Source organism: Elgaria multicarinata, chromosome 3 (genome assembly GCF_023053635.1).
Source record: "Elgaria multicarinata webbii isolate HBS135686 ecotype San Diego chromosome 3, rElgMul1.1.pri, whole genome shotgun sequence".
Classification (NCBI taxonomy): Eukaryota; Metazoa; Chordata; class Lepidosauria; order Squamata; family Anguidae; genus Elgaria; species Elgaria multicarinata.
The window spans coordinates 114,908,181-114,925,876 of NC_086173.1; the positions used below are offsets into that span (position 1 = coordinate 114,908,181).

Genomic DNA, 17,696 nt, shown 5'->3' on the forward strand with positions numbered 1-17,696 from the left:
TTTCATTGCTCCTTGACAAACACATACAAAGAATCTGTGCCTTTTTATAACGCTTGATGGTAGAAGATTTTCAAAGGCCTGTCTTTTTCATTAAACCTTGGGTACAGCCCCCAAGTTATGATATCCTATTGTAACTAGACCTAAATACATGTAATTGGAATAATGGCACATTTTTCCTCCGTCTTCTCCTCCCTCCATTTCATTCCCCTGTGTTTAATTTTACATTGTAGGGTGCATGAGTACAAGTTCTCTTGTTCTCTGCACATTGACGGTGGTATATAAATAATATTTCAAGATAGAAATTCATCGTTAGTTTATGTGGAATGGAATTGGAAATGTTTTCAGAGCCTTTTGTGAATTCTTATATACCAGTGTTAGGAATAGCAGCTGGGATTGCAGGGGGAGATTAAAACTGAGACTCAAATCCAAATGCAACTTTTAGAACACCTTTACTTAGATTGAATGCAGTTAAATTCAATCCATTCACACTTTCCACATTCACTCAGATAGTTATCCATGCTGGAGCAAAAGAACCGAGGGGCTGGACACGTTGCATACTTAGAAGCAGCAGACATGCTGCATGCAGCTGCTTTGCTGGTGTTACTATTATTATTATTATTATTTATTTATATAGCACCATCAATGTACATGGTGCTGTACAGTTACGGTCTTTCCTTGGAGTTCTGTTGATTTGGGGGTATCTTAAATACTCTTCTCTCCTATGCCTGTTGATTACGTGTCCTGCTTGTACATTAATTGGACTCATCTTAAAGGACATCACTTTTCCCCAGAGGTCTTGACCGTGATTTCACTTGCTGGCACTCATACAACCTTTGTCCCAGGCTCTCATCTTGCAAGTCTCTTTGCCCATCGTTTTTCTCTTCAAAATTCCACTGATTAAATGCTTCTCATTGTTTATGTTCCCCAGTCAACTTTGCACATGCACACCTTGTTTTTCCAAATCTTTGGCTTTTAATATGCACGTTTCTTCTGTTAAGTCTTTCATCATACCTCAGGAATCCTTTCACCCAATATGATTTTAATGTGACACTAACATGTTGCCCTTTTAAATGGGACTCAGTTATACAAGGTATTTAAAAAAAAAAAACCTTTTCTAGAAACATCTATTAATCTGTCCAGAATCAGACTGATTCAGTGTAGGAGCCAAAACAAAGGGCTGCATTTCTGAAATATCCACCCACACTTTTCAGCAATCTTTCAGGACAGGAAGGGGCATGAAAATGGGGGTGGGGGTGGGTGGGTGGGTGGTATCATTTGTTCAATAGCTTTGGCAATGGGGGGGGTGCATTCCATCTCCCCCTGCCCCACCATCCTCAGTGAAAGTAATGAAAGAAGTTGGTTTGTCCTATGTACCACATAGCCAAATCTGGTGTGATGACATCCTCCACTTGACAGGTTAGCCTCTTGTTATAAAGAACAAGAAGCATGTGTTTGTTTTGACGTGGCATTGAATGAGCAACAGAAAGGAGATGCATAGTGCTGAAAATAGCCATGAAAAAACACAGAAAAAGTAGGTTTGTGATTTGTGGCCAGGGGTGAGAGGAGCTTACTCCACAAACGTTTGCAGTAAAATTTCAGACTGGCTTTAGTCAAGATGGACAGAGATGCAGAATCTTTAGTTATTTTTAACTGTGTTGACTAAAATTTACAACTCCTTTATTCCAGCATAATCCTTGTTTGGCAATTGACAAATTTATATGAAGTTGTAAATTCAGCATTAAGGTGATGTGATTATGTAGAACATTAATTCTAGGGTTTTTAAGAGTATTATGTATATACCATTTTCCTTTTCCTTTTAGGTGATGTACCAGGTGAGAGTTGCTGTACTAACCTGAACGGTTTTCTGGATATCAGTGAACATCATGATCACTGTTCTGGAGAGAATAGCAATATATTGAATCACGATATCAAAACTATTCTCTCTCCTCGGAAAGACACTGCTGTGCAGACAGGTACACAGGTTCATTAAGTAGCATGTTTTAGTTATAGACCTAGGTATCATATTTCAACTACTAGTAGTAAAACAGGATATTTAGCTTGGAAAAAAAATCCATTTTCATGGTCATTAATGAGTTGTCAGGAGACTTTTTGATAAATTGGATTTAGCATTCAATTGATAATGAATGTTTGAAACCTATTGTTCCTCCTAATTTTTCTTCAAAGCGGTTGTGTATACCAATACCTCAAGTTACATGCAGAGAAATCAACCCTATAAAAACATATAACGGTACCTAGTCATTTTATTGCTATATAATTGTTTACAAAGGCTATTTATTTTCAAATGCTCTCTGGTAGAAAAAAGTATGCAATGATGAATTATTATATTGTAAAAGGAATGTTCACATGAGCATTAATAAAAGTAGTACAATTTTGCATCACTGAAAATTATTTTTTTTCTGGGAAGAAAAGTAATATGTATTATATCCTGTTTGTTTTATCAAGTGGAAACCAATAACCAAGATGTGAAGTTATTAATAAATTTAATTATCAACACAGTGTGAGGTTTACTAACCCAGGAGTTAGCCCACTGAACTCAATGTGACTTGTATCTGTGTAGATAATTTTAGGGTTAGATCTAAGGTCTGCCCTACACAAGAGGAAGGGCTCTGCCTGTGGAAGTTCCCTCCACCTGATTTTGGGGATTCCCCCGACCCCACAGTTAACCCCATTCATCAGGGTCTCCTCACTCTATGTAGTACTTTCAGGGGCCTGGAGAGGTTGCCATGGAAGGAAGGCACAGAAGAGTACATTTCCACTACTGCGTTTGGTCCAGTTTAACCCTATACTTACCTGGGAATAAGACCCTTTGAAATTAATAGGAGTAATTTTGATTAGACATGTAGGATGGTGCTTAGTGTTTAATTTCATTATGCTTACTAATGCTGAATGTGCGGTTCTTACGTTGCTTGGTTATTTGAGGAAAAAATGATGGACTAATATTGGTCACTACAAATCTGAGTGCTGTTTGAATAAAACTAGTAGTGGTATACTGAAGGGACTAATTAAAATATGTATTATATGTAAATATGTATTTTTATTTTTCAGAAAGTATTAACATTGATGCACACACAAATTCTGAAATGTGCAATAAGCAAATTGGGAAAGGAAGAGTGGGCTGTACATCTCCAGATGTTGCTATAGAATATAAAGTAGACTTCAGCAGCAAAAAATGCAAGAAGGAAACACATTATCTAGATAAAAAGATTTCAGAAAAAGAGAATATTGTGAGTTTCAGTAATCTATATGAACAATCTGCACAAAAGCAGAAACAAACCAAGGCATTGGAAAGAAATGGGAAAAGACCAGACTGGAACATAAACAAACCTTGCAGAAGGTATATTCCAGCATCAGAAAAGTATCCGAGACGTCTGCAAAAGCAAAGGGAGGAAAAGAAAGCTCGACGCCAAATGCAGTTGCTTCAGTTGGTTGAAAGAAACAGCCCTGGAAATCTCAGTCAAAAGAAAGGCATTTCTCCCGATAGATCCCCCTCCCCTCATCATGAAGATGATGTTAAAAATAAGGTGAATGCATTAAGAAATGCAATGACTAACACAGTATTCAAAAGTAATAATTGATTTCCTAGCTTAGGTCATGTTCACATAATAGGTAAGTGCATGAAACCTGAGAAAAAGAAAAGACACAATGTTATCAGACATAAACAGGATTTAAATGTAAAGAACATAAAATCAAGTGTAAACATTCCATATCTCTGAGCATTATTAGCACATATCCAGTCATTGCACAAGAGACTGAGTACAGGAAATAAATAAAAATTCCCAGAAATAGAACCCATAAACGAGTGCTGTACACAATTTGGGTTCCAATCACTTCTGTTTGCAAACAGTCTGGACAGATGCTGACACTTTCCATTCCACCTGACACTTTCCATTCAAAAGCGGGATATTGCTGCTATAGCCACACTGGGACTCCTCTATCCCAGTGATAGACTTAAATGTGTATTGAACTAAAGTAATTCTTCATCTGAACATGGCCTGAACCAGGATGTGCAGCCTGATCATATGGCTTGTTTACTCAGAAGTAACTGCCATGGAGTTCAGTAGAGCTTACTCCTAAGTAAGTGTGCATAGAATTGCAGCCATACTTTAAGCTGCTCTCACCCATGCAGTGGGTTTACCCCTGAAAGAGTTAGTGGCTCATGGAAACTATTGGCATAAATCACTAGCATCAGATTGTTTTCAAAAAATACAATTGTTTATACTCATAGAATATATCCCTTTCATTCATCAAAACTTAGTAGTGATTCATTTTAAAAAAGAAGAAATTGCATTATGCAAGAATATATTTGTATATATTTATATGATCCCATATACATTTGAGAAAATAATGAAACAAACTGGCAATGTATATTTGCAGTATTTATTATAGAATTTACATCCCACTTCTTGCCACAACTGGCTTTAAGGAGGCTTACAGTAATAAGAATGCTATTTCTGAAAAAATGTAACCATTGTGCTAAAAACTTCAGTTTTTCACACTACGTTTAGTGATACTGTTTACAGAGTTGCCTTGGTGCCCTCCGGATTTTTTTGACTACAACTCCCACCATCCCTAAACAGCCTATGCTGGCTGTTGCTGGTGGGAATTGTAGTCCAAAAAGTCTAGAGAGTACCAGGTTGAGGAAGGCTGAAATATGCTCCATTGGGAAAGAATCATTCTGAGAAAATGCAGTATCCCTGCAACAGAAATGCAGCCTTGACTGGAGGAGCTGCTTGACTGTACACAACAAATAAGAACCTAAACTGTACTTATTGAACAATAAACTGATCATCCAGAAAACTCCTAAGGCTGCATTCGTAAGAACCTTAACTGGAAACCTTTATTTAGTGCTAGCAAACAGCTAAATGCTTTTGCACATTGTATTTATTTACAATTTTATGCGCTCCCCCCTCTCAATTGCTTAGGCTGATGTGCACTTTTTAATTCATTCAATTAAAAGCAGCAGTTCTAAATCCCTAGACATATAGTTCAGTAACCACAGGTTTAAGACAAAATACTTCAAATCCTGAATGCATCTGCCAGCTAACATCCAGGTGCCACCTCCACCCACATTAGTTCTCTTCCCTTCTAAGGTGGGTTGTCACATTAAGGCCCAATAACATACCCTTCCCCCTCTCACATTCATCTCTTATATGCAAGCCAGTGTGCTTGCTTTTATCTTTTGGTAATTTTCATATGACATAAAAGGTAATTTACATGGAAATGCCCCTGTCATGGGTAAGACTGTCAATGTTGTGCAAGATTTTGTAATTTACCTATTTATTTACTTATACATTTATGATGTGCATACGTAGGGTGACCATATAAAAAAGAGTTGCATTGAAAAGGGAAGTTCAGCAAGTGTCATTTGTATGCATGCAGCACACTGGTGAAATTCCTTCTTCATCACAACAGTTTAAGCTGCAGGAGCTATACTGCATTTAATGTAATTAAATAAATAAATAGTTTTTATACTGTTTTTATGTTTTTTAAATTTTTGTATACTTTTAATGTTTACTATTTTTAATTGTTGTAAACCGCCCAGAGAGCTTCGGCTGTGGGGTGGTATATAAATGCAATTAAATGTAATTAAATAAAATAATACTGGAGTGACCAAATACAAAAGAGGGCAGGGCTCCTGCAACTTTAACGGTTGTGATGAAGAGGGAAATTCACCAGGTGCTGCATGCATACAAATATCACCTGCTGAAATTCCCTTTTCTACACAACTGTTAAAGATACAGGAGACCTGTCCTCCTTTTCATATGGTCACCCTATAGGCCACTCTATAACAAAAAATAAAATTCAGGGTGGCTCATGCAAAGTACATTAAAATGTACTTAGATTCATTTTTAATGTTTATCAGTGTTTTTCAGGCAAATTCATTTTTTGTGTATCAAGGCACATTTCTATATCAAATGGTACAGTTTTCAGCCATGTACCGTCGGACATAATTCAGTGTTATTTGAGGGTATTTCAAGATATTATTTGACCTAAATGCTCTTGGGCCAGTTGCAGAAATCTAACCTATGTCACAGGATTGCTGTGAGGATAAGAGAAGAAACTCTGATGTCATACTGAGCACTTAAGAAGAAGGATGGGATTAAGACCCAGCAACAGCAGCCTTGGCCAACCTGGCTATCCCCAGTGGTCTTGCTGACTAGGAATTATGGGAATTGTAGTCCAAAGTATCTGGGGCACCAGGATGGGGAAGGCTGAGCTAAATGATCCTCAAGTCTGATGGGTGAGGAGGAAGAGTTCTATTCACAATCCTATCCCCACATGTATTTTCCACTCCCTCTCATTCTTACCCCAGACACTAGTATGTGACAGAATGTCGGGAAAGTATGTCACAATGTCAGGAATGGGGGTTTATAGGTCGATAAATTCCTAGTTAATTATTATTATTATTATTATTTATTTATATAGCACCATCAATGTACAATGTACTAGTTAACCTTTGATATGTGCCATAGAAACTCCAAGCAAGTTCTAAAAGGTGCTTTAAAAACAAAGGGGAGAGAAAGCAAGCTAACTGAAGCATTAACTATAAAATACAAAGTGGTGACAAATGACTTATTTATTTATTTTGGTCTTATTTTAGGAAGAAACCTCTGTAAAAAACGGTTCACTTGAACAAAGGTGGGTATCTCCCTCTCTATTAAATCATAGAATCATAGAATAGTAGAGTTGGAAGGGTCCTATAAGGCCATCGAGTCCAACCCCCTACTCAATGCAGGAATCTACCCTAAAGCATACCTGACAGATGGTTGTCCAGCTGCCTCTTGAATGCCTCTAGTGTGGGAGAGACCACAACCTCCCTATTCAATGAGTTTTTGTGTAAGTTCACAAGATCAGGGGTCTCACAACATTTTGAAATTAGTTTTAAAATTATGATAATGACTATAAATTCTCTTTCCAAAAAATACCTTTAGAGACAAAAACTGTGCTGAGAAACCAAATCTAAGATCTCTGGAAGTTTGTGATTATAGCAAAGATCAAAAGGTATCTCTTGCAGCACATGCCTACTCAGATCTAAACCCCATTGAGTTCAGTGGGGCTTACACATAGGTAAGTGGGCATACTCTTAATATCCAAATCTAATTATTTCTTTTAAAAATTTGTATAGTGCCGTCAGTGCACTTGACCCTGCAATCTCAATTTAGAGATGGGCTGGTGGGGAGATAACATGGGGAAGAAAAACACTAAGATGCCAGGGTAAGAAGAGATGAATGTGAACCAATGTAGTTACACAATTTTGACTTCATGCCTTCTGGGGATTAAGCCAAAGATGGATGGATAGATAGATAGATAGATAGATAGATAGATAGATAGATAGATAGATAGATAGATAGATATGCTGCCCGCTGGCAAATTCTTTCAGAGCTGTTTACAACACAAATATAAAGTATTTATTCTATTTGTTTGTTTATTACATTTCTATACCACCCAGTAGGCACAGATTGAGAGACTAGCCCTGCCAACTACACGCTATATCACCCAGTAGCCAAAGCTCTCTGAGCTATTCACAACAATTAAAACCATAACATACAGCATGATAAAACATAATATCAAACTTCAAAGGGCGCAATCCTATGCATGTTTAGACCAGCATAGCTGACAGGGTGATGCTGAGAGTTGCAGGATTTTTTCTGTCTAAACATGCATATAATTGCACCTTTCAAAGTTTAAAATTCAATATAAAACCCAAGTAAAAAACAGCAGCTGTGTAGAGATTTAAAAATACGACCAGAGATTTAAAAACAAACTGAAAGACTAAAAGTAATTGCCCTTGGAGCAATTTACAAAAATTTAAGTGCAATCCCATGCATGTTTAGACAGAATAAACTCCCAGCATTCACCAGCCTACAGTGTCTTTAACAGAACTAGATTTTGAGCCAAGGAGGAACCATGCCAAATGGCACATGTTTCATCCATGTCCCTTAACATAACATAATGTAACTTGACACAGTGTTGTTTTGGCTACCCTGAGGAATCTTTGGGTCTAAGGTGTTCTATTTTAGTGCAATTTTATTATAGAAATAAAAAGTCTACCAAGTGTCAAGTAGTTCTCTGAACCTGTTGAAATCAGTTTGAATTCAATCTTCGAGTGAGTGAGTTTCTGAGGCTCACCTTTACTTCTCCACTCAATTCTCTACTGGTTGTTCTTGATCATTTGACAAGAAGTAGACTGTTTATCTGTGTAGTGTGCAACAGCAGACATTAATTAGTTATCAGTTCCTGGCCTTGCCACCAGCTCTGGCTACATTATTCAATCATGTATTTTGTTCAAATAATTAAGAAGTTCTTCAGCAGCGCTAGTAGAATGTATGAATGTATGTATTATTGCATTTATATCCTGCCTTTTTTCCTCCAAGGAACCCAAGGCGGCGTACATAATTTCCATTTTATCCTCACAATAACAAACCTGTGAGATGGGTTGGGCTGAGAGTCTATGACTGGCCCAAAGTCACCTAGTGGGTTTCCATGGCCAAGTGGGGACTAGAACCCCGATCTCTGGGCTCCTAGTCCAACACTTTAGCCACTATCCCACACTGGCCTCACTTCCTCATCTCCCTCTCAAAATAAATATCAAACAGGCACACCGCTGTTTTCTATTAAATAGGTTTCTAAACTTTATTGAGGCAATCCATTTACAAACACAAGGTTGTGTCTGATGGTCTCATCCACTTGAAACATTACTCAGCACACAATGACCAGCATCAGTGTATGTGAAAACCTTATATAGGTTGTGCCTATTTTTCAGTTCTATAATGGCTTTCATATTGGATCCATTTTGTGGACAATGTTAAATATTTCAGAATTCCCAGATAAAATTCAATTACAAATATTTGTTTTTCCATCCTTCTCCAAGTTGTATCAAACATATTGCCCCAGGAAATTTCTGTTTACCAGTATTTATTTTTTATTTATTTATTTATTTAAGTATTTTTATGCCGCCATTCAGCCAAAAAAGGCTCTCATGGCGGCTTACAAAAGTATTTCTTGACAGTCCCTGCCCACAGGCTTACAATCTAAAAGACATGACACAAAAGGAAAGGGGATTGGGAGGGAGGAGGAGGAGGGGGAAAAGGAAAGCTAATTCAGGCACTATAATCTTAGTTGGAAAGTTCAGCAGTTACAGGGGACAGCAGGAGGGAGGGGGTATTCCATCTCATGACCTGTTCCTATCTCACTGATGTGTCCCAGAAGTGGTGGACTTTGTTAGTGGTATTTAAGCAGAGGTTGGATGGCAACCCATCAGGGATGTTGTAGCATTGGATTTCCTGCATCAGTAGGACTATGTCCTCTCCAACTCTATACTTCTATACACCTGTTTTGCAGCTATTGGTTTATGTCTGCTAATTCACATTCCTATCTGCAATCCAGAAAATATAGGGTGTGGGTTTTTTAGTTTACTGGGTTGGATCCAGTGTAATTCCTCAGCACTGCAGGAAGGTCTGCTGAAAAGCTACTAACAGGAATCATCTGGAGCTGCATGGGAAGAGGAAAGTCAAGCAAAATTGCTATCCTACCCTCTTCCTCCAGTGATAAGCCTCCACTGGATCCTGTGAATGGAAGGAGCCTTCCATTTGCAGAGGGCCAAGGGTGGATCAAACCCACTGTTTTTTTATTCTAATGAAGCTGTATACATTTCTGATTTAAATCACTCTTTGACAAATGCTCTAGCATGTCTGGCTCTACCTCTTAGTCTAATTTACCTTATAGGGTTATTGTGATGCTAAAAAAAGGAGGGGACCATGGACAACACCTTGAGCACTTTGGAGGAAAGGCAGGATATAAATGTCATTAAAAACATTGGCTTTATATAGCTTTTGGGGATGAAACCAAGATTTTAAAGGACATCAGGTATACCTGTGTATTTACAATTAGCATTTCAGTATTTTGCTGAAGATAATTCAATAAGCTCAACAAAATAAGAAATTCAGAGCATCCCAAATGCCCAATTTAGTATTAACACCATCAAAAAAGCACAAAGCTCTCTCCTTGAGACTAGTCACTAGAGTTGGATTGTTTTATGTTTTTAAATAGATCTGACTCACCGCCTGTTCCAGCAGTTAAAAACAAATTACAGCAACAAATAAAGACTCCTGATTTCCCAGCTCATAATAGCAATGATGGAAGAGAGAAAAGTACATATACAGATAAGCATCAGAATGAAAGACCTCCTCCAAGTGCTGAAACTGAACGGCCGCCTTCATGTCACTTTGTTCCCTATGTGCGAACGAATGAAGTGTATTACCTGGATCCAGATGCACCCATGACTAGACCCTCGACGCACGATCCACAATATGAACAGTTGAATGGTACTACACTAAGAGTTAAAGAAATGCCTACGATTAATGAATGTTTCACAATTTCATTGAACTTAAATTTATTTTACTAAAGATATTTGTACTAATGAACTGTAACATGGTATAAAATTAAATATTAGTCTAACATAAAATGTTTCACTTAAACAAAAAGCCTACGAATATATTTTAGCAGTAATCTCATTATGTATGAGTGAATACCACCCTAGAACAGCCTTCCCCGATGTGGTGCTCTACAGCTATTTTGGATTACAATTCCCATAATCCCTGACACTGGCCATGCTGGCTGAGACCGACAGGAGTTGTGGTCCAAAACATCTGGAGGGCACTGCACTAGGGAAGGCTGCCCTGGAATAATGCTTTTAAAACTTGCTAAAGATGCATTAAGGCTGCAGTCCTATGATCCCAGGGCCATAGAATGTGTTGAATCTCCCCCTTTTAGGGCAGGGAGAGAGCTCCATCCTCAGAGGGAGAGATCCGACCTCAGATTTCCCCACCTCCACCAGCTCTTGCAGAAATGTCAGTGGTGGTTCCTTTCTGATATTGGAACTCTGATGCTGGGAAAGGGTAAAAAGATGTGTGTTGGGGAGACCATTTATTGTCGGCACGCCTGGCCCTCAGTTATATCCCCAGTCTGGCCAATGATTTATGGCAATGCTGAAGCTGGCATAGATCAATTACCTCCCATTGGTTTCAGTGGAGGTAATCTAGAGGAAAAAGGAAGGCACAGGTCCCAAGAGCAGGGAGAAGAGTGGCGGTACTTATTTGTAGGCCTTCGGATATCTCAGAGGCTCAGACATCAGCACTCCCCACAATGGCAGACAGGATTGCCCTGTAAACACTTCATTATTTTAGAAGCTGATATATGTATTGTCTTCTTTCTATATCCATTTGACGTTAGGGCAGTTTTTAAAAATGGTTGAACTCTTGCATAATATTTACAATTCTGTTACATTTCATCTGTATTTACCTTTAGATGTTTACTATACGCCACGGCAGATTTTTAGCTCCGATCATGTAAGGGATCCGCTTTTTAATCCTAATGTGGTGAGAGACAGGCAGCAGGCCATACTCAAAGGACTTTCAGAACTACGACAGGTACGGTATTAGCTGAATACGTTATTTAGTTTTATTGTTACACACTCAAAATTTAGGAGTTTCTTAGGTATTCCATCTCTGTTTCCTCGTAAGTTCTTTTCTCATCCTACCCACTTAACAGCCGATTCTTTTCACATTCTCGGTTTGCATCCTCTAAGAAAGAGAAAAATATTCTATGGTGAGTTTCACATGCACACATTAGAGCCAGGCTTCATACTGCATAGAATGAGCTGTAGAATTCTTGATAGTTGTACCACTTTAGACTACAGATGGACCATATGAAAATGCACTGTATGTAGCAAAGTGGCACATCTAAGAAAGAGGATTAAAACAGCCTCTCTCTGATGTGCGAAACCTGTTGATGCAGGAAGCTTTTTATGGAGGGAGAGAAAAAATGAGCCTCCGCTCTACTATGCACAATTTTGGTAGCATCTGATGCATTTTTCACTTGAGCAATTGACACGGCTATGAAATATATACAGTTTCATTCATTCTAAGCTCTAAAGAATTACTCTAAAAACTACATAGCTTTGTTGATGATAGCAAATGATAGAATAAATCACAATGAAACTTACTCTGATTGTTTGGTTGAGGCATCAGTGAATTATTAGATGACTAATATCTGGCATCTAAATGCTCTTTTGCTAAATGGCCTGCTGTAAGAGAGAGAATCAGATTGTGTGTACAAATGTTTATTTTAAAAGGTACATAGATGCACGTTTTCCACACACACACAAACAGATTAATGCACAGTTGACAGCATTGAGAGAAGTTCTTCTCCTCAGTCACCTTGTTGTTCATCTTAAGATAAGACTCCAAGGCATTTATAATTATTGTTTTGAAAGATTTATTAATTTAAAGGAAAAGTGAAGACATTTAATTTCTTTCTGAATTCAGCATTTGAGAAAGAGTGGTTAATGGTTAAAGCCCTATTTACACTATTGATAATGAGCTTATCAATAATGCTAATTCATCAGGTAGGATTTATATCCTACCTTTTGACCAGAGTCCCCAAAGTATCTCATAACATTCATAAAATACAACAATTCTATTATAAAACCCTCCAGTTTAAGATAACACGAAACAAATGTGGAGAGGGGAAAGTGATTAAAAATACTGAACAAAACTAGGGTTCTATATTGAATCTATACCTACATATAAACATTTTGGACTATAGTGATAGTCCATAGTTGTGATGCAGTTCTGTATCTCATATATATTGCATAATTGCTGGACGATGATAAACATAAAACTACAGACACTGGGCTTGCCTTCTTTCATGATGTAATTTTGTGAAATATCTGTTTTAAGATTAATCTGATAGTTGCTGAGGATTTAGAGTTGAGATCTCAATTTGCTTGAGGAATGAAAGCTCTTGTTTACTAGTGTGTGCTCCCAAATGGATATGTTCTCCTGGGATTTACGTAATTACTCTGTCCAGAAGATTGGTAGAAATTTGCATGAGAGATTTTATGTCCATCAGTATATAGTAGCCACATATGTCTGTTCTGAGTTTTCTTGAGTGATGAAAATAATTGCAAATAGCAAGACATATTGTTCATGTTCTTTACTCTCCATGAATGGTCAACCTTGCATGTGCCACATTTCTTTGGTTTTATGGCTTATATAGTATTCAACTCCCAAGAAGCAATTCCTGACCCTCCTGACAGTGCAAGAAGTTCTTCTATCAGTAACATATTCTGGCCACTTGCTTTTTCAGAAAGTCTCATACTGTTAATGCCAAAATGATCAACATCATGTGATGGTTTTGAATGTCTCAATTGAAGCCTGGCTTTTTATTGCCTTCTTGTTTTTATACATTTAGTGTACCAAAACATTTTCCCTTTCAAGGATGGGTCCTCATTCTTCATGAAAATTAGAAATGGTTCTATATCAACATTCTAAAACATTTAACTAAGAAATGCCCTCTTCCTTCCTTTTTTGGGAAATTATTAGTAGTTTGCTTTGATAGGCAGCTGATATTAGTCCATCCTTGTAAGATTATGGGTTTGTAGCATTCTTCTGGTAAAGGCAAAAACAATTTATCTTCTCTGTAGTATGGTAAACTAATCTGGGGCTGAAACTGAGACTTTAAGTTACCCAGCAAGTATCCGCTTGACCGCCATGGCTGGATCCAGAAACAGGACTGCCACCAATACATCTGGAACTGTCTTAGTAGCAGGGGCTTTCCAGAAGGTGTGTGGATCATCTGTTTATGTTCTGGTGTGCTCCCTCTGGTTGTCAGGGTGCATTCCTTCAGCTGTAGTTATTCATGAAGTAGTGATAGCAGCAGACTTAATTGATGTCATATGGATATTTGCATGGATATTGTATACATGGATACTGCTGAAAGTCTACTTAACCTTTTCTTCTTCCATCTCTATCCCTTTTTCCTTGTGAGTTGTATCTTTTTTAGATTATAAGCCTGAGGGTAGGGACTGTCTTGTTTACTGATTGACTATAAGCTGGTCCGGAAGCATTTTTTGGCTGAAGGATGGGATAAAAATACCTGAAACAAATAAATTGTAATAATACCCAATTAACTCATTCACACCCTTCTGGTAGGTACATGCTTGCTTACTTGGGTCTCCTTTCTTATTTCACAGCTAGCCTCCAGTGAAGGCCATTCCACCTTGGTAGCAGTGTGGCTCTGCTCTAGCTCTGTTTTGATAACATTTGTTCATTAAAGTTGGGAGGGGGAGGAGTTTGAAGAAAGAAACCAACATTTTCTGTCTAAGCTCTTAATCTCAATTGTCCTTTGTAGCTATTAGTGTAAAGCCCATGTCGCCATGGAGCACTAGCAGCTTTTTTGCCCTTCAATCCCCTCACCACAAAAGGGCTCATGAATAATGCAAATGTAGCTGATGCATAGCAAATTCCCTCTTCGAAATGTGCACATGGCATAACCCTACCCCCTCTTTCACGCACTCCTGCTCCGTCCCCTTCTCCCTCCCCACTGGCAATGGCTGTTCCCAGGACCTGCCTTTGCGCCACACTGATTTGCCGAGCAGGGTTTTCTATCATTCCACTGGTAGAAGGGCTGTCCTGCCTGTTTGGCACAGAGGAAATTAATTGCTATTAAAACTCAAGTTTTGAACTTCTTCGAACTTTCAACATTTTCTGCATGTCGTCTACACTGCTCAAGCTTCTGTTTAAAACAAAAATGAGCAAAATTGGACTGGTAGATCTTGAGTAGTAGGCCTTACACTACTGTATTCTTATATAGATTTTCCTTTGTTGATATTTTTATTATGCTATCAAGTAACTGGATTCTCCTCCGTATCAGTTCTTTTGCATATAAAGACCCCCTAAGCCCATTTTCTTATCTATTTTGTGTTTGTCAATTGGTAGCATAAAGAAATTAGTATTATAGTTGTCTATCTGCTATTAGTGAAATGACTAGCCTCCTAGCACAACTGTCCACCTATATAAAAAGCTAATAGCAAGGAAACAGAAGTTGTATATGTTCCTCAGACTAGAGATGGGCTGCAGTTGTAAAGGACCATTAAGCAGATGAGAGCTTTATCTGATAAATATCAACCAGTTCTAAACTTGCCCAGGTTTCCATAAGGAACAAGATGGCATAGACAAGATGATCTCTTCCAGCTTCAAAGCAATTGTATTCAAAGGTTCTGTAGACTGAATAATTCTAAGTTCCTCTTTGGTCCATTCTGGTTGTCTTGTTGCTTCTGTTCTGTTTTGTAAAGACATCTGGATACTTCACAATGAGAAAATCAGTAGCAGCTCTTTGATTCAGTTAATACCTTAGGCTCACACCTACATTTAAGCAGATGGACAGTCCCAGAATGTCTTGCCGAAAACTACCTTTACGTTCAAAAGACCCCCTCACCATTATGACAACCCTCACTTTGTATAGCTCAGTAGGAGATGCCAGTGACTTTATCAGTCCTACATAGACTCTAATTGAACTATGGTAAGAATAAATAACTAGGAAGAGGTGAGCTCATGTTCTCTTAGCATGCATTAACAGGGTTGACCCATTGTGCTACCTAAGACATTCTCATTCCCCGTTCAAAAACTGACCTGACTGGCAATTGAATCTTACTTTGACAACAGTGATGGGACAGTGTCTTCCACTGAACCCGAGGACAGCAGGATGGCTTGGGGGGCACAGGGCAGGCCATCGGGCAAACACAGCTCTATCATTTAGCACCTCGCTGCCACTGCTCCCCAATATCCGCCCTCTTAAGGGGGCACCTCATTCTGCTCAGTGGTAGGGACAGTCGTTAAATTGGAGACTTCAAGGTCAATTGGCCTTGAATCCCTATTATTTCATCCTGTGGCATGATTGCCTCCTTAAAATCTCTTCACTGGCTGCCAATTAGTTTCCGGGTGAAGTATAAAGTGTTGGTTATCACCTTTAAAGCCCTACATGGTTTGGGTCCAGGCTACCTGCAGGATCACCTTCTCCCGTACAATCCGCCCCGCACTCAGGTCCTCTGGGAGGAATTTATTTCAGCCAACAAAAACAAGGCTGACAACTATTACCCAGAGAACCTTTTCTTCTGCCGCTCCCAGTTTGTGGAATGGCTTGCCGGGAGAGGTTTGTCAACTTACCAGTCTTCCAGAATTTAAGAAAGCCATAAAGACTGATCTCTTCCGGGAGGCCTACCCAGTTGAATTTTAAGATGCCTTTTTAATGGTGTGCTGCTTTTAATGATGCACTGGTTTTAAATGTTTGAATTAGTTTTATGTACTTTATGGTGTTTTTATTTGTGTTGTACCCTGCCTCAATCCAGAGGGAGAGGCGGGTAACAAATAAAGATATTATTATTATGTTATTTATTCTTTGGAGACCTCCCGTTCCTGTGCTTTCAAGACTGGCCATGCTGTCTGCCTTGTATGGTAGCTCTTTATGTGATTCATGCTTTGTTAAACGCTTCACAGAATTTAGTCTGTCAGTGTAACTTAAGTTGTGATTACACGAACCTATACAAATGGCAGTAGTAATTCTGTAGGGATGATTGCAAAGAGCTTGCCTTTCTTTTGCTCTCCATGTACTTTAAGAACAGAAATTAAGAATGTCTTCTTAGTCTTCTTTCCTACATTGTAATTTGCCATATTCTCTGTGGTACTGAGAAGAACTGATCCTACTCCTTAAAAGTTTATACAGACAGGGCAGAAGTTTGACTATTACTCATTCATATTCTTTAGAACCTCTTTCTGTGCACAGTATATCAGTAGGTAGAATATAGCTAATAAATCCTGAACAGTAGAGAATAAACATCTGTTTACTGCACTGTTCATGAGTTAGAAGTACACTGTACATGCAGCATCCTAATATAAGGAGCAGGGAGGGGAAGGGTGTGTGTGCTCTAGGCTTCAAGATCGAAACCCAGTAACCAAACAATCCTATGCCCCCCATAAGTCTGGGGGACATATGATTGCTCCCTAAATGTTGTTACAATAATCCTTTGGATGGGTCACCCATCTCAAAGAATACAATGCGAGAAAGGTAGTGGGATTAATGTCTAGGCAGGAGGAATACCAATAGTTAGGTCTCAAGCAAAAATAAAATGTTAACTATTTAAATGTTAAAATGTTAGATTTAACTACATATTTTGAATTGAGCTACTCATCTTTTTGCTCCTACAGAGAAGAGGTTATTTTCATATTGTTCTTGAACTTCACTTCAGAGAGTAAGCTCAATAAAATTACTTTTATTGGAAACTTTCATGAATCAGCATCTTCATTTTTACCCGGTTGTGCTTCTCTTGAACAAAATTTCTACATTATTCAACAATGTTTGTAGAATATCTTTACAATAAGTACCTTTACCCATAGTTGTGAAATGTTTTCTATGAAAAATTATTGTGTAACTATTAATTTATGTACTTATAGCAACCCATATGTACCTTTTCCTCTTGTTAGTTATAAAATAGTTGGAAATGTAATTATCCAAGTATGCACTCTATGGATTCTTTGATTGTCATTTAAATTGTAAATGCAATCTTTCAATTAAGTAGCTTCAAGAAATTAAAGATGAGCCCTACCATAATAAATAACTAAATTATTTAGAACTTCTCAGAGATTAACTAGGGATTTATGGGACTTTAAATTTAGATGTGCATCTTGAGGACATGGGTAGCATTATAGCCCTAATCTCGGGGTGGAGTGGGGTGGGGGTTGGCTTTTAAGCAGGGGAATAGTAGTAAAGGAAACTGGTCTCCATCAATACTTCCGTCTTGTACCTGGATCTTTGTTGAGTGGTAGACAAGAAGCATA

General features: G+C 38.2%; 1 protein-coding gene and 1 long non-coding RNA gene across 2 annotated transcripts in view; one reads left to right on the forward strand and one right to left on the reverse strand.

Moving 5' to 3' along the window:
* The window catches only part of CCDC66 (coiled-coil domain containing 66), a 40,539-nt gene that overhangs the window by 21,319 nt on the left and 1,524 nt on the right, over window positions 1-17,696 (forward strand). Inside the window, exons 14-18 of the mRNA XM_063121297.1 lie at window positions 1,821-1,973; window positions 3,067-3,542; window positions 6,623-6,660; window positions 10,072-10,346; window positions 11,329-11,450. Coding sequence (XP_062977367.1) covers window positions 1,821-1,973; window positions 3,067-3,542; window positions 6,623-6,660; window positions 10,072-10,346; window positions 11,329-11,450 — 1,064 coding nt within the window. The remainder of the gene's footprint in view (window positions 1-1,820; window positions 1,974-3,066; window positions 3,543-6,622; window positions 6,661-10,071; window positions 10,347-11,328; window positions 11,451-17,696) is intronic.
* On the reverse strand, window positions 9,330-11,413 carry LOC134395225 (uncharacterized). The gene is made up of 3 exons (XR_010025225.1): window positions 11,323-11,413; window positions 10,283-10,354; window positions 9,330-9,397 (listed from the first exon to the last, which is right to left on the reverse strand). It is a non-coding gene; the product is annotated as an uncharacterized LOC134395225 (long non-coding RNA).